This window comes from Platalea leucorodia, assembly GCF_965183815.1.
Source record: "Platalea leucorodia genome assembly, chromosome: Z".
NCBI lineage: Eukaryota > Metazoa > Chordata > Aves > Pelecaniformes > Threskiornithidae > Platalea > Platalea leucorodia.
Genome location: NC_138858.1, coordinates 81255502 through 81281745, shown reverse-complemented (window position 1 = coordinate 81281745; position 26244 = coordinate 81255502). Strand labels below are relative to the sequence as shown.

At 36.2% G+C, this 26244-nt stretch overlaps 1 protein-coding gene across 1 annotated transcript in view; it reads right to left on the bottom strand.

Moving 5' to 3' along the window:
* The window catches only part of XRCC4 (X-ray repair cross complementing 4), a gene marked incomplete at its 5' end in the record, with an annotated part of 164705 nt that extends 138781 nt beyond the window's left edge, over positions 1–25924 (bottom strand). The window contains 2 exons of the mRNA XM_082337425.1: positions 19065–19252; positions 25786–25924. Of these exons, the coding sequence (XP_082193551.1) occupies positions 19065–19252; positions 25786–25924 (327 nt within the window). The remainder of the gene's footprint in view (positions 1–19064; positions 19253–25785) is intronic.
* Between the last annotated feature and the right edge of the window lie 320 nt (positions 25925–26244).

Sequence of the window (26244 nt, the reverse complement as noted above, 5' to 3'; positions counted from 1 at the left end):
AGCTATACTAAGCCATAAACTTCAAGAAAGGAACTCAAAAAGCAAGATAACAGAAAACTAGAAAGTGAAAACAAGGCAAAAGAGGTGAACATTATAAACAGACCATGAGAGAGAGAATCAGTTTTGAGCTGATTTTTTTTTAGCTGATTTTTCTGCTAACAGAAGTTAGGGCAAAAACATAATTACATTTTTCTTTACTAAATCCAGACACTTAATTTTATCACAGTGACTTTTTTAAAAGGAGAGAAACAGACTGGCCTTCTATTCTGTTCAGAATGAAGTCCCCAAGTTACAAGCTATACATGAATGAAGTCGTTTTGTCTTTTGATAATCGAAACTATCCACAGATAGAGCTAAGAAACAGCTTCTCTAATACTGCTAACTTGCATATGACTAATCCAGGGGAGTGGGGTGGAAAAGGGGATGGAAATCTGCCTGGGCTGAGTCATTGTGAAGACATAGTAAAGAATGATTGCTGTATAAGTCCAAAGCTATTGAGACATAAATTGGCTGACCTAGTGGCCAGCTTTTAAGGCTTAGCAAAAATGAGAACCAAGCCCTCCCTTGATATCTTGCACTTCCCCTTTCAACAAATGAAACTTTTGAGTTGCATTGGTTTTGAACTGAGACATAAGTTTCAACTGATGAGGACGCCACATAGCTGAAGTGATCAAAATTTAGAAGCTTCAACTGAAAAGCTGCTACTTCAGATGAGTTTGATTTTTTGTTTCAACAGGATCGAACTAATGGACTGAACAATAAATAGCATTTCTGAAACCCAAACTCAGATGTAATTGTGGTTCACAAATAAAAGTTCCAGTTTCTTTTTCTTGGCTATCTGTCCTACTGCTGACTTAACTACTGCACATCACTCTCTCTCACTTATGTGAACTTTCTCATGTAAAGTTTGGAATAAGCAAACAACTAACAAAAAACAGACTGAGATTTTTCAGAGAGAATATGTTCACAAAGTCTCCCTGAAGATAAGGGCAACAGGCAGCTAGATCAGTTTTAAAAGTCATCATGTAGGGGACTAAGGGAAATTGATTTCAGCAAAACCAGCATTCTTTTAGTGTTATTCCTAGTAGAACTTTCAGCAAAAAGATATTTTATTTGTAGACAAAAGTGTCCAAACCGAAGTGCCTACAAGTAAAAGCAGTATTCTAAAATTATCTAGTGTACTAGTGTGCCATTGCCTGCAACTGTTGCTATCTCCATCAATTACAATACTGTATGAACTAAAATTAAAGAATACTGGCATGTGACCTAAAATGCTCTGAAATAATCAGTTCAACTGTTTATCTACCAAGTGTTCTAAAATTAGTTTCCATGCCCATGGGAAAGCACTGATGGAAACTCAAGATCTCGCCTATCTTCCATAGGTGTCAAGTTGATAATGAATGGAAAATTTAGGACCTGTGAAACAGCTGTGCATCTACTCTGACCAAAAGATAATCCTTGAAAACAAACACTGAAGGAAACCAGATCCTATCTCTTAAACAACTCTCCTTAGGCCATGGCTATGAATACTTACTTTTCTTCACTGAAGAGAGCAGCTGGGATCTGTAACAGAATGATCTCCCAACTTAAATGCCCAACTTCAGGGGAAACCAAGAGTTCATTCATTATAGACAGCATTTGGGAAATTCTTAATTGTTGCAAAAAAACACTATGGGCTCCACTGTGTCTTAGTTACAACTTCAGGTTTTATTGGAACCTTTATTTTCTGTATTTTAAAATAAGGTTTATAAGGAAGGGGAGAAGAGAAGAAAGGCCACCACACACAAACATTTTAGTGAAATGGAAAGGATGAGCTGGACGACAATACTCTCTTCTCCTCTCATAAGTTTAAGGATTGTGCTGAAGGGAAGATCATGTGGAAAATCCCTCTTACCCTACACTCGGACCCTACTAGAGGGTCCTGATTTGATCAACAAAGAACTTGCCTGGTGTATCTGCTGAAGAGATCCTTTTGCTTAGACTCTGCTTTAGTCTGCTACACAAAATGCATACCAAAATTTTAACACATGCAGACACTACAGTATACCACTGAGGCAAGGGGTAGGCTTTCTTGCAGGAAAAGAAAGATGAGAACTTAGAACAAAATGTGTGCATTGTGATATTATCATCAAATTTTTGCTTCAGAAATCTAATCAAAGAAAGAAGGTTATAACAGTGCTTATTAAACACACCTATCACTCAACATGTAGATAAAATCCCCCACAAACAAATCTATACCTTTTTTGTCTTAAATCTAGCCACGCCCCCTTGCAAAGCAATACACTCAATCAACGCCTCTCACAAATTTTTCTAAAAACATCATCATAAACTTGTGATTTTCAAATAGAGACATGTGCCTCAAGTGTTCCCTTGGTGTAACATCTTCAATCTGACCAATGAGCAATGACAAAGCTGTATTCAGTGAATTGCCCAAAACCATTATATCCTCATTGAGAAGAAGGAGGTGTGCCATTTGCCTGGAACTCAGGATTCTGCCTATCTTCAGTCTGATGAAGAGGAGAGAAACAACTGGGTGTCTACAAATTTAAAAGATAATCTCTTATAACAAACATTTATAAAAATGCTTGATATATTAAGAGCTTGCAATACTTCAAACTAAGAAATCTTATCAGTATTGTTTTTCAGCAATTATTTTTCCACCCTTGTGAGATTATAGTTAGACTGTCCTGTAAGAAATATTCTGGAATACGGACAATATATTATCCACAAGATGACCAGCAGATAAATACAAAAAAATTGGAATCTACCCAATATTTTTAAAGATGACATTTATACCATAGCTAAGATGAATATCTCTTTATCAAATCAGGTTTACTGGGGCCTTACCAAAGTAACACCCCCACTGTCGCGTTTTATGAAGTAAAAATATATGTTCCCTTCTTAAAAGGTATGCTTCTTCAAAAAAGGCCACATAAGCTCCCTAAGAGGTTAAATATAGCTTTTCAAAACTAATTACAACTTGTGCAAGCCTTCAGTGGAGCTTCAGTAGCAATGCCAGACCATTTCAACTAATAAGACCATTGCATAAGCCAAGCTCTGTTAATGTAAGAGACAGGATTAGTTTCTGAAGTAGCAAATATCTATAGCTTGGGTGTTAACAACAGCCAATTTATGTCACTTGTCAGCTATAAACTGGCTTTGAGCACCACCCAAAAGCTTTAATGATAAATACAAGAAGAATGTGGGTCTCCATCTTGTGTTGGACAGTATTTCGAAAACAGTAATTACACAACATCCATTAAGGATTCAAGCACCCATTAGAGAGTCCCACCATATAAATGTTAGCTTTCCACTATAAATTTATTTTTTTCTGAATTCTAAGGAACAGAGAAAACACTTCTATAATTTTTACCTTATTTCCACAATTTGTTGAAACTTTTTAAAATTTATGCAAGCAATCCTACTAAATTCAAAAGACTACTAACTTGCAACTAAGCCAAAATGACTCCAATGAATCATAAATTGCTTCTCTTAAACAAGAAGAAAGAAATTTTATTCAATTTCAGAGTGATACTACTGAAATATTATAATTTACAGCAGTAATAAAGGATAAGGATTCATGTATATCAAATGAAACAGAAAACTTAGAACTCTCAGAGCCTTAGTTGCATCAGTACTACAAATCCATTCAATAAAACTATTTCCCACAATGTATCTCAACACTTAAAAAATAATTTCAGAATCTTACGTATTTTTCCTCAGCTGTTACCTTAATATTAGAGCAAAATATGTATTTTCTTCTCAAAATCAATGCATATTGCTACCATCCTGAATTAAGTCTATAGAGAACTCAATATAGCCTGGTATACCTGGGTTTTCCATCATATACTAATAAGTTCTATCATTCTAGCTCTCGAAAAGACAGAGTGCATATGATAAAGACAACTTTCTCTTACTAACCATTATCCCTTTAAAGGTACTGAAAACAATAAGGCACAGAGGTTGTATGTCACCCACCAGACTACTGAAGCGTTAACAGTTTTATGCCTTAGTTATGGAGAAAGCCACATGAATTTTTTAACAAATATTAATAAATACTTTAACATATGGAAACATATTTCTTTCCAATGTCATAGTCCAGATTAAGTTTAAAGTTATAGCTGAAAGGAAAATGCTCATATGTTGTGGAATATATGTGTATTTTCCTGAGGCATGTGACCTGACATCTAGGAACTTTTTTTCTTTTTTTTTAATTAAAGTAGCTGCCATTTGTTGAATTACACCATTTTCCATGTTCAAGTACACAAACAACCCATTTTGTAATTTGTTACTATTTCTTTTGTAATCTTTCTTGTTTGGTTAGAGAGTTATATTTTAGGTAGTACCACTCCAACTGAATGGTCTATAGTGGTTACACTTCAAGTACCACACTTGAACTTGTGGGGAAAGCTCCTTCTTGTCATAGTTCAGAAACCACTCCAGGGGAAAAAAGCTATCACCCAGGAGAAACTTAATGTATCTAGAAAAATATTAAGAAAGGAATTGCGGATTCAAGCCTCAGCTTATGTTGAAGAAATACAAACAGATTTTAAGCATATGTTCCAAGGACTGACATATCCAGTACCAGGAAAATTCTGCCAGATGATGAAATTTGCCCCTGCCGCGCTGCAGAGCATACTTGCACTGCGAGAAGGGAAAGTCCACTTCTGTTGAAAAAGACAGCACAGAGGCCAGGACCAAGACTGGCTATATACAACATGAAAGTGTCACTGAGCCTCACCTGCACAAGCTACCAAGTTGAGTCAGTCATACACCATGAAATACAAGTGTTTCTTTATGTAAAAGTAAGAGAGAACTAAAGAATAATTAACTAAAATCCTAGACTGAGAGATAGCTGATAAACATTTGATTGCACCCACATTTTCATAAAGTTCTGAGATGAATCAAAACCAAGTGTATCAGCTGTGGTAAATTTAACAGGAAGCGTATAACACAAGTATCTTCTATCAACCTCTGTATTAATTGTGCAGTCACACAGAGAACCTCCACTCACTTAAACATGGTGGTATCATAAAATCATAAGCCTACCTATGAAGGTCCAGAAGCTCCCTGACAGGCAGACAGACCTGTCACCAAGTCAGTTTCAAGCTTTTCTTTTTCAAGTTTTTTTTTTTTTTTTTTTAGAGAGGAAACTCTAAGACTCCTGAAAGAGAAGTATGATAAACCCTCAATATGTGTCTGGATCAATCCATGATTAGGCAGCTAGACTTCAACCAGCCTAAAGCCTTAAAATTGCAATCAGAGAAACAAACAAACAAACAAACAAACAAACAAACAAACAAAAAGCCTAAAAAGTCAGCTTCTGAAGAAAGTTGGTTTTAAGAAGGGAGAAAGATACAGGGCAGTTCTCTCAACCAGCTCTAGGAATACTGGGATTAACTAGTGCAGCTTTATCAAGCACTACAGCACTACCAGAAAACCTGAAAAGAGACATTTCCCGCTCCTACCCCGCTACGGACTTTCATAAAAGAAAAAAAAAAAAAAAAAAAAAAACACACAAACACCCACAAACAAACCCACAACAAGAGATCAACTTGTCAATATAAGAGTTATTGTTAAAACAAAACATCTGTATTTGGCATTAAAAATTACTAGAAATTACCAGAAACACACTAAGCTTTATAAATGCAAAAGATGAACTTGAGTAATTATATCATTCAGCGAACATCGGATCAGTTTTACACGCGTGACTGAATATAGATTCCTGCTTCTTGAATATCATCTGTGAATGCACATGTTTTCAGAATGCTACAAGGCACATTTCAGTTCCTGGCTCTTACCAAATGAATTAACAGCACTTCAAACATATTTGCATTCTCTACGTGTTCTTTTAGTACCAACTGCAAAAAGCTAGTGGAGCTTTAACACAATCAAGAAATTGTTCCAAAAATGTGTGGAAAAAAAGCTTATGCTTTTGTAATATGAAGAAAGGAGTACAACAGATGTGAAATGGTTTTGTGGATGTTTCTGTTTAGACAGATCTGGAAAAATGGAGTTTCCTAATAAATAAAAGATAGTGGGCAATTCCTATAGGCTTACAATTCTCCATGATGACTCTTGATTTGTTATTATTACCCTGAAGCTCTTGAAATTATTTGGACTCTGCATAATATACACAGAAGTAAGAGAGATCATGGATAAAGGTACTAGTTCCAGAGATGTGGCACCCCTGGAAGCTTCTTACCCTCAGTGCAACATGATAGGGTTAGGAAAAATGTATGTGTAATTCTAATTTTGGCATCCTACTGATTATGTATACTACTCTTTCTAGCCTTTCCATAATAGTGGTCTTGATTAAAGATCATTGTTCAGGAAGGGAAGCACATGCATTTCCAGATGGCATAAATATGCTGCAATGACTAAACAACATTTGATGAACACATGCAGCTCTGGCAGCACACCAGAAAGAAACCACTGTGTTCATGTTATATAAGCACTGTCTGGCAAACTTGAGATAAACCACACAGCTAGATTAGGATGGGCAAAACCTGGGAATACGCTACCTCCCAACTCCAAGTCTTAAAAATGGTTAGTAATAAAGGTAAAAAAAATTGTTATAGTGTCAATTTTAGATATCAGCTTGTCCAACAGAAGTTAAAACCAAAATAAGTTAGGCTTTTTTTTTTTTTTCCCTGTTTCTGATCAAGCATTTATTTTAAAGTGTTAGCTTACAAGGACAGCTTTAAAATACTTCCTTCCTGCTTAGCCCAGTCTCTTTATTTTCCTGTACCTTAAATCTTGATGATGTTATTTACATTCAAATTCACCTCCCCTTTCTAAGTTGATGATTCCCATTCCTATTCTAAGACCTCATACCTCCCTCAGCCCATCTCCTGAATGGCTAAGGAAGATGCTGCCATTTATTCTCTAGGCTAATACAGGTATCAGCATCATGTTTGCTATTAAGGTCTGTGAACCAGGCAACACCTTCAGCTCAAATCTCTCCCCGGACCTTCACAGCCAAGTTTCGCTATTAAAGGCAGCAACATTTTGCAATTTCTTTCCTCCACCAGAGAAGTGATCAGAAATTCAGACATCAAGAATGTGTACTCGTCATCTTTCCTCTCGTGTTTGGGTTTTCGGGTGGGCTAGTGCTCACTTTTTATGTTTGTGCCATAGAACCTACAGAGACCCACCACCCCAACCAAAGAATACAGTGGCAAGAAAATAAGAGTAGTATTTGCCCTGATTTTTTTCCACAAATCAAGATACTTACTCACAGTGAACTGTCTCAGTCTTACCCTGTGATAAATACTATGTAACTTAACATCTTCCTGGCATTCTAGCCACAAAGAAAATAGATGCTTTAGAAAAATGGATTAAAAACTTCTCAAGGACCACAGACAAAAAGGAAAATTAAATTAGCACAGTAAATCAAACACATTTGCAATATATACAGTAGGGCGTTCATCAGGATTTCAGTAGTGACATGTATGAGGGTCTTGTGAAAGCTGTGGAGCCCAAGTGTTCACCTCACTGTTCTCACTCTCAAAATCAGTGTACTCGTCCACTTCTAATGCCCCCTGAACCTGTTTTGACATTCAAAAATCAAGGTGTAGCCTGCCTAAGAGTTAACAGACAAGTCCTGTCCACTCACCCCTCCCACACACAATCTGGAGGAATTATTTTTATCACAAATTAAGAATGCCTTTACCTTGAATAATTTGCACTCTTTGGTGCCCTCAATCATTAAATTTTTAGAGTACTATCTGGTTATATGTACCTTTTTGTATTGTTAGATGTTATTAAAGGTGGACATGAACATTGATTTTCTAACAACAAAATTTGTTATAAAACTCTATAAAAAAAGTTATAGAGCTTAGGATAAACTGTTAAAATCCATGAAAACTACCAAGGCTATTACAAGATATATTGTATGCTTGCAGAGAAAGAGCAGAGAAACAAAATTTTAATTACTAACCAAGCAATTTTGGAAGTGACTGCAGAAGAGCTTTGGTTCATTTGTTTCTTTTACTCATCCTCTCTCAAGATAAAGGACTGGTACATAAACTTTCTTTCCCAGCAAAAGGATGCTCTTTTTGCAATCATGCTGTTTTTATCCCCAGATTATATCACTGAAATAAGAATTTTTAAACTATAACTATGTCTGGTAGCTAACATGCATAACATACCCCCTTCCACGGGTTAGAACAATACTTGTTACCCCATGTCCAAATAACAGCCTTATTAAAATATCTTTTTCCCAAATACTTTGAATAATTCACTCATAGCCTGAAAGGACTCTTGAAAGCAGAATATCTTAGTTACGTAGTTTACAGATTTTTCAAGCTAACACACAAGTGTACCAGCAGGCTGATTATTCCTCTGATCTCTTGAACAAGGCAGAATTCACATTTAGTTATTTACAGCCAATGAAAACATGTTTTTTGCCCTCATCACAGCTAAGAAAACCTTCAGCTATGTCTCTCAGAAACTTAATTGGTTTGTTGTATACCAATTAGTGCGTATAAAAATAAAATAAATAGTACGTATTTTAATGCAGTTCCTTAAAAATAAAAAAATACTGACATCACAAACACAGACAGATCTCAAAATTATACAAATTTTCTTCACGAGTAATTCTGAAAAATCCATAAATATGTCTAAGTACTTTTTTTGTTGTTGTTGCTGACATGCCATGAGAGCCATTTTTGGAAATAAAATGGTTGTTTTCTGGACATCTCCACACTAGGACAAGTAGGGATGGGAGTGATGAGAGATGCTTCTTACTCCTCAACCTTCAGGCATGGATTTTGTTCCAGCGTGCTCACTGTAACAGCATAGTTAAAGTCTCAGCGGAAGGGAACCACAGAGGAGACAGTCATGTGATCTTATTGGGAGCAAGACCCAGAGGCAGACAGTTGCTTTACAATAAGCACCAAACCTCAGGACTGCCTTCTAGTAAACTGTTGTCAGTTTGTAGACAACTGTTGTCATTAATACACAATATTACTAACTCAGTCCCTCTACAGTTTGGGAGGAGGGGTATGTTTGGAGAGTAATGGATCATCAACATGACTGACTTCACAGAAATCTTCATTGTTTAACAGACAACATGAAGCAAGCTACCATTTCAGTGGGTTCAATAATTTCCATTGACACAGGGCATAATTTTCATCTTCAATAATAATTACATGTATGTATATTTCAAATACCCCCTTTAAACATCCTTCCATTTGCTATTTGCTAGTATTTGCATTCTTGTTTAACACTCTGTTTCGACCTATGTACTAGACAACAATTCACTATTTCTTAATGAGATTAAAACTACATTGCTTAATGTGTTTCGGTATACAATCTCAGTAACACTGACAAAACCAAAAACCTGAAGTTGTGAATGGCTGATTTAGAAAATCAGTTTCTCAAAGCAGGTTGCAAGACTACACTACACCTTTGTGAGCCCAGGGAAGTAAAAGATGATAGTCAAATTGTTAGCCAAAAAAACCCTTAAAAAAATAATCATCAGCTGTCTCTGGGTTATTTAAAAGAAAACATGTTCTCATTATATGCATGGTTGTTCAACAGGATTTTTGTTTAGCTTAAACAGTATTTTAAATTGTGAATAAAACAGTACTTGTAAAGGCTAGATAAGCTCACAGTTTTTCCCCAACCATATATCTTCAGACTTCCAAGTTCACCACATTACCTCAGGCTTAGACCTCTCATCTAGACTGGAACTTTTACTTGCACTGTAACTGCCAATCAATAGCTCAAGTCAGTAAGTCTCTAAAAGCTACATTCGATAGTTCATAAACATTCTTTTTTCCTGACAGTGATTCAGTTCAGAGAAGAGTAGAGATTCAGGCTAGAGAGAAAGAGTATGGTCAGGTTTATTCCAAATAAATAGCAAAATCCATCCATATAATGTTTCTGGGATGGACTAGCTATACATAGAATAGCAAATTCTCATTCTAGTTAAAATTGAACAGCTACAAAACACAACCGCAAGGTAGTAAGTTCAGTCATGAAAATCTATATCCTATTGCTTTGTGAGTTCTTTAGCAATCAACTAAGTGCACAGAGAACTAGTATAAAATGTAACAACCAGCTGAAACTTTGAGGAAGATGGTAATTTGAGTTCTGCATTAAGTCATTTTAGCTAAATTAGAATTTTATTCCAAGCTAAACTGCAAATATATTAAGCATCATCCAATAATGAAAAGTATGTTTCATGCACTATTTTCTAGTAAAAAAAAAAACAAATTTAAAATAGATTTAGACTAAGGGCACTATAACCCACACTTACCAGTTTATATGTATATACACAAAAAATATAATATAGGTTGTATCTGATTATGCAAATCATTGCTAAACAGCTTTTATTAAGAAAACATAGGAGAGTAGAGATGCAAGACAAAACTAAAATGAAATATTTCTGTTTATTGATAGAAACCATTACTGAAAAGCATCACTTTGCAAAGCGGATGACCTTCTCTCACCTAAGAGGTTCCCCTTTAAGTCCCACGTAGTATGTAGGAGACTAAATCTGATGAGATTTACACATCTGATTTCAATGTGATGGATGCTATTTGTTAATAAAGGCCACAAAAGCAATTCCTGGATTGGAGAACGCAGTTTATTATTGGAGAGGATGAGGACAGATGTGTGTAACTCTTTTCTTACTGACATCTCAGTATTGGAGATTTTTTCCCACTCCCTGCCCCCTGCCCCCACCCCCCCCATTTAAGTCAGGTTAAAAGATTTCAAATAATGTAATTTTGCAATAATCTGGATTGAATGAGCAGTAAAACAATTGTTTCCGATTTCCACTTTTTGGTACGTCTGCAGCTTCTAAGAGCATTAGCAAGGTTACCACAAATTAGCATATGCTTACATATTTGTGTTATACTAATAACCTACAGGTATTAGTCAGGCACTGAGAAGACAATGTGAAGACAATGTGCACTGAGAAGACAATGTGCTTGTACGAGCAGAACAAAAATCTGCACCTCAAAGTCTGTTGTTCATCCTTACAGAGAATATGGGACTAGAGTCTTGTAGTGAAGTTTTAAAACCCACACACGGTAATCTCTTTTCCAGAGCACCTACTGTCCTCTATATTTTTCTTGGGAAACTAAGACTTGTCAATATGCCATGATTTAAAGATTTTCCTGCTAAAATGAAAGCATTTGTACTCAGCTGTACAAGTAAAAGTAAGCCTTGATGTCTACACAGAGATTTAAAATGCACAGCAGGTAGGCCAAAAAGGGAAAATCTGAAGTAATTGAGAGGAAGGGAGGGGAGACAAGACAATAACATCAGGAGGGAGGAAGGACAACTGACAATTTTTCTTGTATAAATCAAATCAATATCTGTTATTTTGTTATTTTAAGAACACTTTACGGCTATTTTTAATATATTTAGACCGTCATTGCACTCGTGAAGTAAGAAAATGCCATTTATAGTGTCATTTACAATAGGCCTTAGAACAGTTAAACTACTATTTTTGTTCAATTGGATAGTTCCAGTGAAATCCACAAATCCTAACAGGTAGAGAGAAACTGGAGGAATATTTATTCATTGCAGTGTTTGATTCTTCCTTTTTCAACAACCTCTCATTTTTAAAGGTACATACTACCAGTGTTTTAAATGCAGTCCCCCCAAACAGTTCTCCAAACCATTGCTTACCAGAAGCAGCAAGCAAATAGCTAAACAATCAAATAGCTTATTACAAACAAATAGCTAAACAAGGAAAGTAGCATAACTTAATTCTCCAGGACTTTTGTCAAATATTGTACACATATTAATATTTGAGGAGAAAAAAGAATTTTTTTAAAAAAAGCTTTTCTTACATCAAGGCTACAGAAGTGATCCACTGCATTTAAAGTGCACCTACAAGACCGGAAGAGTTCATAAAGGTACACATCAGGCGAGATGGGGAAAATCATGTAGCACTTAGAAGTCTGAGATTATGCAAAAAATAACAAAATGTTTTTATGATATAAGGTACATCAGTAAGCTATTTCTAAACCAGGCTTCCAAGAAGCTCATTCAAGTGTACGGTCTTTAAATCCTGAAGTACATAGATATAAATGATACAGAAGAGTCATTGCCTTTACAGTGACCTAAAAATTAATCATTTCATCTTTCTGTCTTTTCAGTTGAGCAGTTAGTCGAATTGCCTGGGAAACAATCTGAACTCTCAGTGACCTTTGTTATCCAAACAACATATCCTCAGCGCTTTGGAGCAAAGTAACTATTCGAACCTTGAACCAAGACAGTCTGGACAGCATAAAGAGCTCTACCAATTCTACTTCACTCAGTCAGTATGTTGTGAAAAGTTTTGGTTAGCATGAATTTCTCTGACTATTTTTAACTTGTAGTAAACTCATAATGAACTCACAGAACCAAACACGGAAAAGCAGCCACCGGAAACGGAAGAGACAAATAACAGCATCTCTTCCATCAGCCTAATTAGCAACAGTACTGTATCTAAGGTGGAATTTCTTAAGCTCACATCGTCCCTGTTTACAAATTTACCCAAACGGCAGGAAAAAGAACAGAGCCTGTCACCTTACTGTAAAAAAGAAGACTGCCAGCACTCAAATAATTGTTTATCAAAGGCTACTTAATCAATTTAATTGCCACTACAAAAAAAAAAATCTTGCCGGATTTCCATTATTTATTATATGTGGAGTGACTCGCTAAAGTACTTGGAAAGATTTACTTCCAAGTGGTCACCTACTTAGATCAAGCGCTAAATCACTGACTCTGTGATGGTGTTTGTTTAGGTGGCAGCAGTTTAGCTGGCCCAGCCTCAATGGCCCCTTACTGAGATCTCTGTGTGTGTGGCCCATTTTGCACTGCAGCTGGCTTGACACACAAGTCCCACTGTATACCAGACCCATTGTTATTTTAATGTGACTCTTAAGAGTCTACTTTGCCCTCACCACCCTAAAAACAGTTCCTAAGGGCAGAGTGCTGAATGCCCTACAGCAAAGCCACCTGTCATAAAGAAGATAAATCACAAAACACATCAGAGTTTTTAAAGGTGTAATTTTTTTAGGCTCAGCTACATCAGGCTGAGACACAGCTAGAACAAGTATTTATAAAACTCAGACAGCATTTTATCTTTTTTGATCACCGTTTCATAAAGATAAGTAAGAAAGTACTAAACTCCTTATGGACTTCCCTTAAGTTAGATTATGATTCTTCTTCTGATACTTTTTAATTTACATGCAACTATGACACTGCAAAATAAACATGTTACGTAGATATCTCCTCTAAATCAGATATGAATTATTTGTGACTTGGGGAAGCTTTCCATCCATTTAAAAAAAAAAAAAAAAACAAAAAACAAAAAACATCACCACCTAAGTAGACTCATTCATTACATAAATCTTACATATACATCATTATTACATATTAATCGTTATAAACACTTTTAAAAGGATTTGGAGATACAGGTTTGGTTTCATCCCATCAGCATAGTGCTGGAGTAGTTACAAGCATTTACTTTTAAGCATCTAGCTTTGGTGGTGGACATCAGTTTATGGAAGGGACGTACCTGTTCATCAACTAAACAACAGGTGAATTACATTGTAAATTGTAGTCTTCTGAATGACTCTTAGCACAGATGCTGTAAACGACTCCCCTGATCTTTACTTATGCTGATGGTAAAAGCTATTAAAAAAATTGTCAAAGGGATTTCACACCTGGATGCAGCCTGCCTTCTTACACTCCCCTAAGTTGTTGCAGGTCTCCGTGGCCTTCAAAACAGGGCTCTGGCTAACAAGTATAAGTCCAGTTTTAATGAGCCAGTACAAAAGAGGGGTGGGTAATTTTGAGGAAGCACAGCCAAGTTTTTAATCTCTAAACTTATTTACGTCCATAAGCAAATAAGAGATAATTATTCTTCCGTATCAGCTAGAAAAGGAAAACCAAACAGATCTTCAAGGGCTTGTTTGTAAGCTTAGCTCAATGAGGAGATGTTTGCAATGCCAACTTTTATTGCTGTAGTGAAGAATCATCTGTCAGACTTACCACTGTCAAATGTTCCATCTAGACTACAAAAGACAGAACAAACTTTGAACAACCCACCTGTGGCACCTAATGAGGGATGATAAATTGGTTTTCATGAGGCAACTTAAAATAACTATATCTTCCACCCTATTGTTCTTCAACCTGTGTGTCTGTCTGTCCATCTGTAAATATAAGTTCCTTAGTGAAAACATTTATTGCACCACAGACCAATGGAGCTCACATGTACGGTAGTCTTGGCAGGCAAACAGAGATTCAAAGGTTTTGGGGATGGAGAACACCTATTAAGTCATCTAATGTACTATACTGCCAATGCAGGATAGTTACTTACAGTGCATTTTCCACTCCTTTGTCCAGTCCATTTTTAAGTGACTGATGCAATGGGGCTGCTACCACTTCCTCTCGCAAGCACTTCAGCAGCAAAACAAATTTCTACATCAGAAAATATTTCCCAACAATATGCCTACATTTTCCCATTGCTTAACATCACTCTATTTTCATTCGCACTCCTACAGACCACCCAATACAGCTTTGGCATATAATTATATTTTAAGGAAGCAGATCTTTAGGAAGCTGCCCCAAAGAAGGTAAAAAATATTTCAAATACCACAGTTTAGTACAGTTATGGAAATGAAAATTCAGTATCTAACACATTTTATCATCATCAAATGACTATTACAAGTCACTAGTACAAAATCACCTACAGATATTCTCTACCAGAAGACTGGAAAACAAATAAGCAAACGCGTGACTGAAAAAAAAAATCTCAGAAAAATAGACTATTGAAAACAAAGTATTTCAGATTTAAACATTCAGCAAGCCCCTGAAAACTACATATGTCTCTATAAATTACATATTATACATATGTATACTATTTCAACATGGGTAATTATCAAGCTGAAAATTATGCTCATCAAGAGAAAGATCAAGTGACACTGATGACAGAGCTAACTTTAATTCACATCAGTCAATAATGATTAGTGATCTGCAACACTGTAAACACTGCTTTTTAAGACTTAAAATCCTAAATGCTAGCTTCTGATGCACCACCGTACGAAAGTTTTTGTTATTTATGACAAATTAGATCTGTTTACTAAGTTCCTAGTCTATATAAGAAGCATACTCATCATGTACAGAGTATGTTTCACATGTGCAGTTATTGGCAAGAAACAGGGATCAACAGATATACCAAGATGGTGTACACAGATGTAGCAGTATAATTCTCCAACATGGATGCAATATACAAAAAAATTAGTTGTAGTTTATTGCTCTTTTTCTGTTTTCTCAGACACATTCTCTTCGTGAATTAAAGTAACAAAAATTAGTAAACACCATACTATTATTAACTAGTGTGAATTATAAATGCATCAAGAATGTTATTTGAGATTAATCATTTAAACTATGCTATCTACAAATAAATATGAGTTTTCTTAACAACAAGACAGAATAAGAAGCAACTTGTCTTACAAGCTGCAAGGATTTACCACTGTGAATTCTTTTAACATGCTCATTCCAGCTGGGGTATACCCATCATGTACCTAAACCTCATAGACTTTTCAGCCAGCAATTATTGATAGCCTGTTTAGGTACCATTCGTAAGTAACGACCCAGGACATAACTCAACTGAATCTATGATGTATTCAGCAGAAAAAAGGCAAATTGTTTTGTAGAAATTCTACTCTTTTGTTAGGAATTAGTGGTTTAGCCAGACTGGATGGAGAACTGTGGTAGAGCACTGCACTGGAAATTACTGACTGACATGGGCATAGGTGACTGTTGGTGATCAACATCATGCTATAGGTAGGCTTCATCAAAATTAATTAAAATAATCAAGTTTGCATACATAAGCATGCATAAACCTCTAAGAAAAGGCATATTGATCTTCCAAAAGTACAAGATTTATTTTTAGGCACCTGTGTACTCACTGGATGAAAAAACTTGCAATAATAGGTAGCTGCATGAATTGATAAGCATTTTATAGCTCACAAAGTATAACAATGCATTTCAGAAGTTTTGGGTTTTTTTAACTAAAAAGTGTTAACTGCATTATTTAAGACTAAGCAAAACTTTAAGTATTCAAACACAACCAACTACATCTTCATGGCTGGACTAACTACATCTCTCAGTTTGACTGCAGGTAGCACATCTAACAAAAGAAACGCTGTACAGTCTAATCAAAAGCTCTCCTCTCTTCACACACATGTTGCCATCATCATCCCGTCCCGCCCCTGCCCTGCAACACTCTTCCCAAGACTGGGAAGGTTGTAATTTGTGTATATATACAGTTGCTGAAACACGAAAAGAGAAAATATTCATAACGACTGAACAAAAGACATAAAGACTCATACCCAGCAAGAAAAATAGGTACTAATAAGAGATACACACTGAATTTAAGTCATGTTTAAGTCGCAGAGTAGTTTCTCTAGGCTTCCTCTGCGGTAAATGTACAGAATCTCAGTCCTCTGGATGTACAGAGCTCAGGAAGATTAATTTCCTTATCCGATGCTGAAAGATATACATCATCAATATTTTCACAGAGAATTCGCAAAATGTTTGAAACATATTCTATTATATACCTGAAAGCTACCTGTTCACCCAAGCAATGACATCTGTTCTAAAAAACACACTTTTGACACCCAAAGCTAAAAGCATGCATAGCAACCAGGACACTTTGTATTTTCAGTTTCTTTGGCCAGATTATTATTTTCCCAAATTGACATAAAGGTGTTTTCATATGATTTAAATTTCTCGTAAGCCTTAATTGATGGAAACATATATTAGGTGGGCCCACATATATGAAGATATTTTCCCTTAATAAAAATATAGTAGGTATTTCATCTGTCTGGTATTTAGAATATATTATGTGTGACACAGACAAGAAAAACGGGATTTTTAAAATTATTGCTCTTATTTTCTAAGTACAATTGGGTACTAACCTTGTAATCCTGCTGTAATATAGTACTTTTCACCTAGACCCTTTGTGAACAGCACAAGAAGTGTCAAGAAGGGGGTACAGAGCCCATAAGGCCTTGGGTAAATACACAGAAATATTGATAACGCAGATTGGAACACTTACATCACCTAACTTCTGGCACCTCAGTCAAGATCCAAATTGTGCTGTAATTTCCTACATTGCACAAGGAAAAAGGCCTATAATGAAGTACTCTTAAGAAGCCAAACTTCATTCCACTGAGTCTCTTTCTCTGCTTACTAAAATGAAGCAAAGACTCTTGACAATAAGCACATAAGTGAGCTGCTACTGATTAGGTAATCTGATTGCCCCGCCCCGTTTAAAGTCAGTTTTTTCTCATCTCATCTAAGAGGTATGCATATGTGAAATATACACACATTCCCATTCGAGGTTTGTGACCCATACCTATACTGTATTCTTTGCCTATTTTCAGTTTAGAGGAAAAAAAGTATTTTCACCTTCCACTTCCAACAGACACATCCCAGAGAAGGTAGTTTATTTGTTTTGGTTTGTTTTTTTGTTACAAGTCAGACACCTCTGCTAGTTTCTTAAAAGGTGATACCTGCCAAAATTAACCAAACGAGAAGCAAAGCATGTTCCAATGGTCTCAAGAAGAAATCTTTTAAAAGAAAGCAGGTAAGACAATCCCTAGACACTTTGCTCCCAGACACAACTCCATGCCAGATTTTTTTCCCCAGGGAAAAAAAAAAAAAAAAAAAGATCTGGCCAAGACATTCCTGCTCTTCTCTATCTGCAATCTTGTCTCCATTCTCTCCCCATGATTTTCTTCCCCTCAATAATGCTAGAACGCTAGTGAAACTGATTGCAGAACTGTGCCATGAACTGGATAAGTGCAATTTTAAGTCAGTGCTTTTTAAACCCAAATTATTTCACTAATGTCGTTCAGTGGTCGGTCAGCCCAACTGCTATCCTAGCACAACGAAAGCTGTGACAAACCTTGGGAAAGGCAGAGCATTAATTTTTGGAGGGAAGAAAAAAAAAAAAAAAAAAAGAAAAAAAGAAAAAAAAGAGTATAAGCAAGGAGGATTACCTTAAATTAGCTTCTTCCCCAGAAAAGATTTAACACCAAACCACAACCCGAAATAGCCAAAAGTGTCTACAGATACAGATGCTACTGGTTTCTTTCTTGCTTTAGCAGGGTCCTTTCTTTTGCAGCCAAGAAACCAACATGGAACCACATTCCCAGTTGTAATTTAATGCATTTCCAAGCAGGAAACAGTTTTAGCGTTAGCTTCCAAAATACTTAAAGTATTAGAAAAGCTCATTTTAAAAGTAGGTTTTAGCATTTGAAAACAATCTTACTTAAATTTTAATATTTTTCCACATTTAGGTGAGTATAGAGAGAGAAGAAAGAAGAAACAAGCAAAGCAGAAATGCATTGGGGGCTGGAATTTCAAAAGAGAAGCATGCTTCCCAAGTTAGGAATTAAAAACAAAGTTACAGCTTACGGAACGTATCAGCTTACTACTGAACTGCAGCTCCAACATGTAGGCATACCCTGCTTAAAAGGACTAAAATGTAAATCATAGAACCATAGAATGGTTTGGGTTGGAAGGGATCTTAAAGATCACCTAGGTCCAACCCCCCTGCCATGGGGGGGGGACATTTTCTACTAGACCAGGTTGCTCAAAGCCCCATCCAACCTGGCCTTGAACACTTCCAGGGATGGGGCATCCACAACTCCTCTGGACAACCTGTTCCAGTGTCTCACCATCCTCACAGTAAAGAATTTCTTCCTAATATCTAGTCTAAATCTACCCTCTTTCAGTTTAAATCCATTACCCCTCGTCCTATCGCTACAGTGATCCAAAACTTAAATAGAGAAGCAATACTCTTGCTCAGTAGCATTTAAGAAAGTAACACAGAAATAGTTCTATTGATACCAGGTTTTGATAGGAAACCACAAACTTGTTTCTAGCTTGGGCCGTGGCAGAGTTCATAATATTCATTCAATCTGAAATATGTACCACAGGTCTATTTGATTTTAAAGAACCTAATAAAATACAGAAACGTACCGAGAAAGTCCTTCTCATAGTTTAACAGTCAAATTTAAACATTTAACTATACTTACAGAGCCATCTTTCAGATTTCTTTCATAGGAAAAGTGACACTCCATATTTTCTTCATCTCTTGAAATAGCGAAGTTATATTTGCCAGCTGATTCTTCTCCAGCTATCAATGCTTTCTTCAGTTCTTCGACATACTTTCCTCTATTCATTTCCATGTCAGCAGCCTCCCTAGAAATTTCAGCTTCAGACACTATCAGAAAGAAACATGTAAAAAATAAATACTCATATGTGTGTGAACATGTATATATATTTACATGTACGTACAGACACACACTCACACACCTTAAGGGACAGGCAAATATTAGGAAACTATTGTTTCCTTGACACATATCAGTGTGCCAGACACTAATGGAAATGTAGCAGAAATACTGCGTTTTTCATAAGAATTAAATTCTGTCCCTTTTTTTCCTGTCTGAAAATGGTTTATTGCTACTAGTCCACAGTTCTACTTGCCTAAAGTTATTCTGAATAACACTAACTTTACAACAAAGAGTGGAATGTTTTAACTATGATTTATTGTGCCCTCTCAGTTCTCTTTGAAAGCCTGTAATCTAAACCCTCTAAGACAACAGATGCAACTGTCTCCTCACACATTCTTGATCCAGTTTTCCAAGTTTGTAACTTACAACCTTAAAACAAAATAGACCATCAAATTGAAAATGAAGCTACACCAGGTACTTAAGAATCCATGTTTTACTGTTCACATTCAAGGACCACTAAATGGGGGATATGTCTCCAGTTTGCATTACATCAGATCTATAAAGAAAATTTTATTCTATTCCTTTGAAGATGAAGAATGGTTGAATACGGTACAGAACAGGCCAATAAAGATGTACTGTCTTTAAGAACCATGACAGCCTTTCCTGTCTGTTTCTGATCATTTATTTCTTCCTAAATCTTCTTTTGGTTAACCCTCAAACTGAAATGGCAGCTTACCAAGACTCCTCATCTTTCACTAGGAGTAACAAGAAACAGTTCTTGATTTTACCACCTGGGCCCCTGGTTATTTTCCTTCCTTTTCATTTTGTTCTACATACTGTTTTCTTAGCATTTTCAGAGACCAAATGTTAATCAGAATAGTGATCTCAATGAGGAGTGCAGTTTCTTGCACAGACAAACATAAGCAAAGACTCTAAATAAAAGCTAAGATAGGATGTGTATAATGTAATGCAGGCTTTAATGTGTAGCCTACCAATACAGTATTTTAGATAGTTTACTTGATTAAAAAATGTGTTTCCTTTTCTTCTGACCAATCTTCTGAGGACGACTGCTCTAGATTGTCATTTACCCCTGCGTGCTCTTAGACCTTTCTAGGATTTACCTAGCATTTGAGAGAGCAAGATATGCAAAAGGATATTAGTTTGTGACAGCCTGAAAAAAAACAATTACAAAACAAAACCAAAACAAACTAAACCACACCAAAAACCCAACAAAAAACAAAAACACAAAACATACCCTTCACAGAACTGCAAGTGACTTAAAAAAGTATCCCACTTAAAACCTCTATTAATAACTATCTCTCTTCTCTATACAAATACCTTTGAAGGTAGTTTCATATTGAGACATAAGGCTGTACATGTATTGAAATCACACTGATAGAAATAGAACATCATTTCAATCAAACATGAGCCTCTTTAAATTTCTTCATTTTTCTCCAATGTTTTTGACACAGTAGCTAACTTCGTATTGCAAAGGAGGCAGTATGTATCAAATCAAGCCATCATATAAAAATACAGCAAAGACATTAATGTATAATTATTTGCTGTGAAGTTATATCCTCACACACTTCAGGATTTCTGGGTTAATTCTACACTTTCAGTAACTATAGCTTATTTTCACAGACTCACAGTGGTTGAGGTTGGAACTCGGAAGATGGTCTAGTCCAACTCTGCTGATCAACGAAGGGTCAGTTACAAAGGTTGCTCAGGACTATGTTTTGAATGGGTTTTGAATATCTCCAAGGACGGAGACACCCCATCCTCTCTGGGCAATCTGTTGCCCCATTCCACAGCAGGCCCACATTCTCCCTCATCTTCCTTTTGCTGCTGACTAGGCAGCAGAAGTCCTAGCTGCCCTTCACATCCCTTGCCAGATGCTATTCCAAGTGGGTTCTGGCTTTCCTAACCCCATCCCTGCATGCTTGGTCACTGTCTCTATATCCGTCCCTGGTCACCTTCCCCTGGCTTCCACCTCTTGTACACTTCCTTTTAATGTCTGAGTTTAGCCAGGAGCTCCCTGTTCATCCATGCCTGCCATCCTCCTGCCACCTTTGCTTGATTTCTTGTTCCCGTGAGATGAACCATTTTTGAGCTTGGAGGAGGTGATCCTTGAAAAATCAACCATCCCTCCTGGACCCCTCTTCTCTCCAGCATCATATCCCATGGGATTCTTTTAAAGAGATCCTGGAAGAGGTCAAAGCCTGCTCTCTTGAAATCTAGGGTTGTTATCCTGCTTTTTACTCTGTTCCCTCCTCTCACAATCCTGAACTCCACCAACTCAGTATTCACTGCAACCAAAGGCTGCCCCCAGCTTTGACTTACCCAACCAGCTCTTCCTTGTTCATAAGTATCAGCTTTTGTAGTCCTCCTCTCTACACATTTCATAATATGGAAAACCTGTAGACTTTTACTGATCTTAGACTTAACTGAGGGGGCAGATATTAGGTTTTTTTGTTGGTTTTTTTGTGCCCCTTTTTTTTTTTTAATAACAGGACACAATAATCAGTTAGATCGTCTATTCACAAATACATCAACTATTTGTGCACACAAAAAAGAAATACTACCTTGCTAATTACCTTAAGTTATTGCCATAAGTCTGCAAAATCTGATAAGGCAGGTCAGTCACTAACATCCCACTCTATTAGTCTGTTTATAAGATATAGCTGAACAGCTGAGTGAAGAAGGAGATGCAGGTGGCAAGAGAGAGCATGCTAATGTCACCACTGCAAGGAAACAAACAGTTGATACACAGAGAAACTACCCCCTTCTGTGGAAAATCTGAGTCTGCAGATACACTCAATTAAAAGGATAAATTAGTGGGTCAGAATCACATTAGTTATCCCTTAGCACAAGGCATTTTTCCCTAGGCAGATTCAAACATGTTAGGTCCTTCAAAAGCTAGAAAGCAAAGGGATGCAAGTGAACCAAACTGCTTTGGAGTTATGGGGGGGGGGGGGGGAGGAATGGAATTATTCCCAATAAATATGAAAAAGTCAGTCTTTGTCACACCAAGATGTGAAATGTCAGGCCTATGGCAGTCTGAAGTCTGTCACAAACTTCCCGATATTCTCCTTGAGAGACAATGCTTAAAATTGAGTATTCTCTGCTCCCCTCTTCTTTTAAAGGTACAAGAGGAAACCTGTCACACTCATACTAGCTAAACACAAAGTAAAAGAACAAGGCACAATACATAGCATTCTACCAGATCTGCAACACAAACATTCAGCAGATGTCAGAAACTGCAGAAATATCAGTATACATTAAAAAGAATATAGGAGTGCTGCGGAGCATCCATTAGAATAAACCAGAAATAAAATAACTTCATAATCAGTATTCCTAGATTGGACAACATGCTTCTATCTTTACATTTGAAGTTGCATTATCTATATTGCAGAGAACGGAAAAAAAAATGGAGGGGGTTGGAAAAAAGAGGCCAGGGAGAAGCGTGGCACATTTTAACTGTACATCCCTCCAGATTTGTAAACTCAAGATGTGCTCTCTGTGTAAAAGCACATCTCTCGAAATGGAAACTGTATTCTGCTGTCCATTACAGGAGATGTAATAGAGAATCATACATAAATGTTTTTGTATACAGCCTAATACTGATGAGCTTTAGGGCACTGAAATACTCTCAGACATCTAATAAACTAATGATTCCAATCAATTTATATTTTAGTATCATCATTTGAAGAACATGTTATGCTTTTCAAATGTATTCCTACAACCCAACAAGACAAATTTAAACAGAGCAAAAAGTAAACAGCAGCCCTCTTCACTAAGTAGGGGTTTAAAAAAATCTTTATGAAAGGGAACACAGGTCAGACAGAGAGCAAGAGAAACGGATAAAGGTGCAACAATCCTTTTTTCCCTGCATGGACATCACAACCATCTTTTTTCTAATATGTAAACCCCTTTCCCAATACATGAAGAGAGAGAGGCTAAGACAAAGGGCCACATGTATAGCTAGCTAGTACTTGTGCTACAAACAAGACTTCGAATGCAAAGCCATGCTATTTAGCTGCAATGCTGCATCACTGCCTCCTTCCCAATGCACCAGACACATCTGCAGCTGGCATACACGGACATAAACAAGAGCAAAAGCCAACGTGCAGCACTGCAAACATGAAAAGACCTACAAGCAAGCAACTGCTAAGTCAAAGTCAGTTGTGCATTAATCCTCACACATTAAGACTTGCAAAAATAAGTGTTTGTCTAGAACAATGCTTCGAACACTGAAAAAAATTAGATAAACTTTTAATGCAAATAAGAAAGCTAAAAAAACAAAGATACTAATATACTGTAATAGAGCACTATAAGTTTTTTTCTCCTGTGGTGCCTGTACATGCTGTATGTTCCTTTTTCTTATAAAACTAGCACAACTGATGAATCATTAGAGAAACACGAAACGTATAAATCCATATATCTGTAGTTCTTTAACCCAATACCAAGTGAATACATTAGATCATATTGCATATTTGTGTGCTTCTCCTCCTCCCCAAGATTTACTTTTTTTTTCCCTCCTTAAATAGGACTCCTAACACTTTTCAACATCACATTAAATATACAAAAACCATAAAAGACAACTCCATCAGCAACTCTCATTCACTTCCTGGTAGGTCTTGCCAAGCAAAATAATGCACAGCATGAGAAACCCGAAAGGGAATTCCCACAGCAAAGATTGTCTGACCAATGCTTTCCCTGCTCCCAGGTTTTGAATTCAGAATCTAAGCAGTCTCAAACGTAATGTAATAACTTAGAAAAAGTGATCAAAACCAGCATTGAGTGTATGAAAACACAGATCTGTGCAGTAAGCAAGCCTCATGCACAAGAACTTCAACTCCTAATGAAATTATTCAAAGGACTACAAATTCAATAGGAATTCCTTAGAAATTAATCAGATTCTTGCAGAAGAAATAGAAGCGCTCTCCTTTGGATGAGTACCCAGTGCTCACGCTAAACTGTTGTGGGTTTCTTTCTTTCCTATTAATAGAGTGAGGTCATCTTGCTTTCACTGGTCCTCTGTTTTGGGAAATGATCATCCAGCCATTCTGCCAGATGCAGGAAGTTAACAAAATGAGAACTGTGTTTACGTATTTTTTCTATACTCTACCAGTGATGGTAACATAGCTTTTACTTAGAAAAATAATAAAGAATCAGCTTTTGTGAGTTTTAAGCTGGGGATTTTAGTCGCACAAGAACAACCAGAAAAGCTTTTTAACAGAAAAACCAGTATGCTCAATTAGTTAAATATTTATCTACATTAACATCCTTTTTGTTATTTTGAAAATATATAGTTTGACTATCCTATTGTCAAACCAAGAAAGAAAAACCTTTCATAACTGACTACACGGAACCAGCATTGGAATATATGTATTTGTCTTGTGGAGGACCTCCTAATCAATAATGTGTTTGAAATGTTAAAAAGAATATGGAAGAGCAGATTTAATACATATGTAGACATATTTTAAGTTAGTCTTGTTTCCTAGGTCTGAAAGAAAAAGGTAAAAATTGTATTCAAAAGAAGGTTAATGAAGATTAAGCTTCTTTTTATACACAGGAACTATATATACACACACATATATATAGTTTGTATACATGCATCTATACACACAAAGCACTATTTTTTAACAGAGAGGGAGAGAGGTATCTTAGGCCTATTTGAAAGCTTGGCTTATGTAGGAACTGGGAAGAAACAATGTCCACTGGGCAGGGAGAAGGAAGAAAGGAAATACATTAACATCTCCTTATAATTCAGCAGAAGAGTCAGGAAAATGTTTTTGCCTACAATATGCTGTAAAATATATCATTCTTTCCTCCCTTTGAAATATTTTTGCTACTGATAGAAGGGCTTTTAATCAAGTATTTGACACATTTCTAAAGGAACACACAAATCTTTCCTTCTTTCACTAGGCATGAATGAGAGAAGCATGAACATATTAAGAGAACCATCCTCTTATTCAGGTTTCTGAGTGGGAAAAAAAATCCCACACACTATTTTTTTTTTTTTCTTCTTATAACTTATGCCCAGGATAAAAATATTTTCTTGTCCCTTCTCCTTCTCAAAAAGTCATCTGAGTACCAAATACAGCTACCTTTAATTATTAAGATTTTAGGAAAACATTTAAAAAACATCTCTAATTGAATGCTTCATGAACCATAATTTGCAAATGGAACTTGCATGACACATTTGTTCAAGGATCTGGAAAACACCCATGAAGAGTACTCCAACATCATTGCAAGAAATCGTATACTTGAGAAAGAACAAAACATTGCATATCCATATGCTAAATGAATTAGTATTAGGTTTGGCATGCAATCTTTCCAGATTTGAAAGATCTGTGAACACATCCCAGAAGACCATGAACACCACCTCCTCCATCCTTGGAGAGAGGTAATGCTCATAAAAAGTTTTTGATGCAAGTTGTAGGTCACAATTTAGAAAGTGTTTAAAAATCATAATAAAGAACAGTAATAATTTAAAACATTTTTTTCTTTCCATTATTACCTGTCCCAGTCCATGCACATTGACCATCACTAAGTAATATACCAAAGCCAGTGCCTAAATCTTTTTCCCATGATACTTGTAGAAAATATGTTGCTTCTGGATCAGAAACTGGATGAATTCTGTTCAAAGTCTTCTCCATTTTCCAGACACCTGTTTAGGAAGTAAGATAATCTTGTTATAACCAATGGCTTATTTTCCAGAGGTGCTTAGCAGTCTTATATAACTAGCCAAAAAAAACCAAACCAAAACAAACAAACAAAAAAAACCCCAAACAAAACAAAACAAAAAAACAAATATAAGCATACTTAGAATTTTATTTTACTTTCCTACACATATTCAGTTTTCAGAGAAAACAATCAAATATATTTGAATAGTCCCAAATTAAGAAACTACATGTCAGGAAGCTGGGGAACAGAAAATTACAATACACAAGCACTTCCTTATGGCTATGTTTTTAAC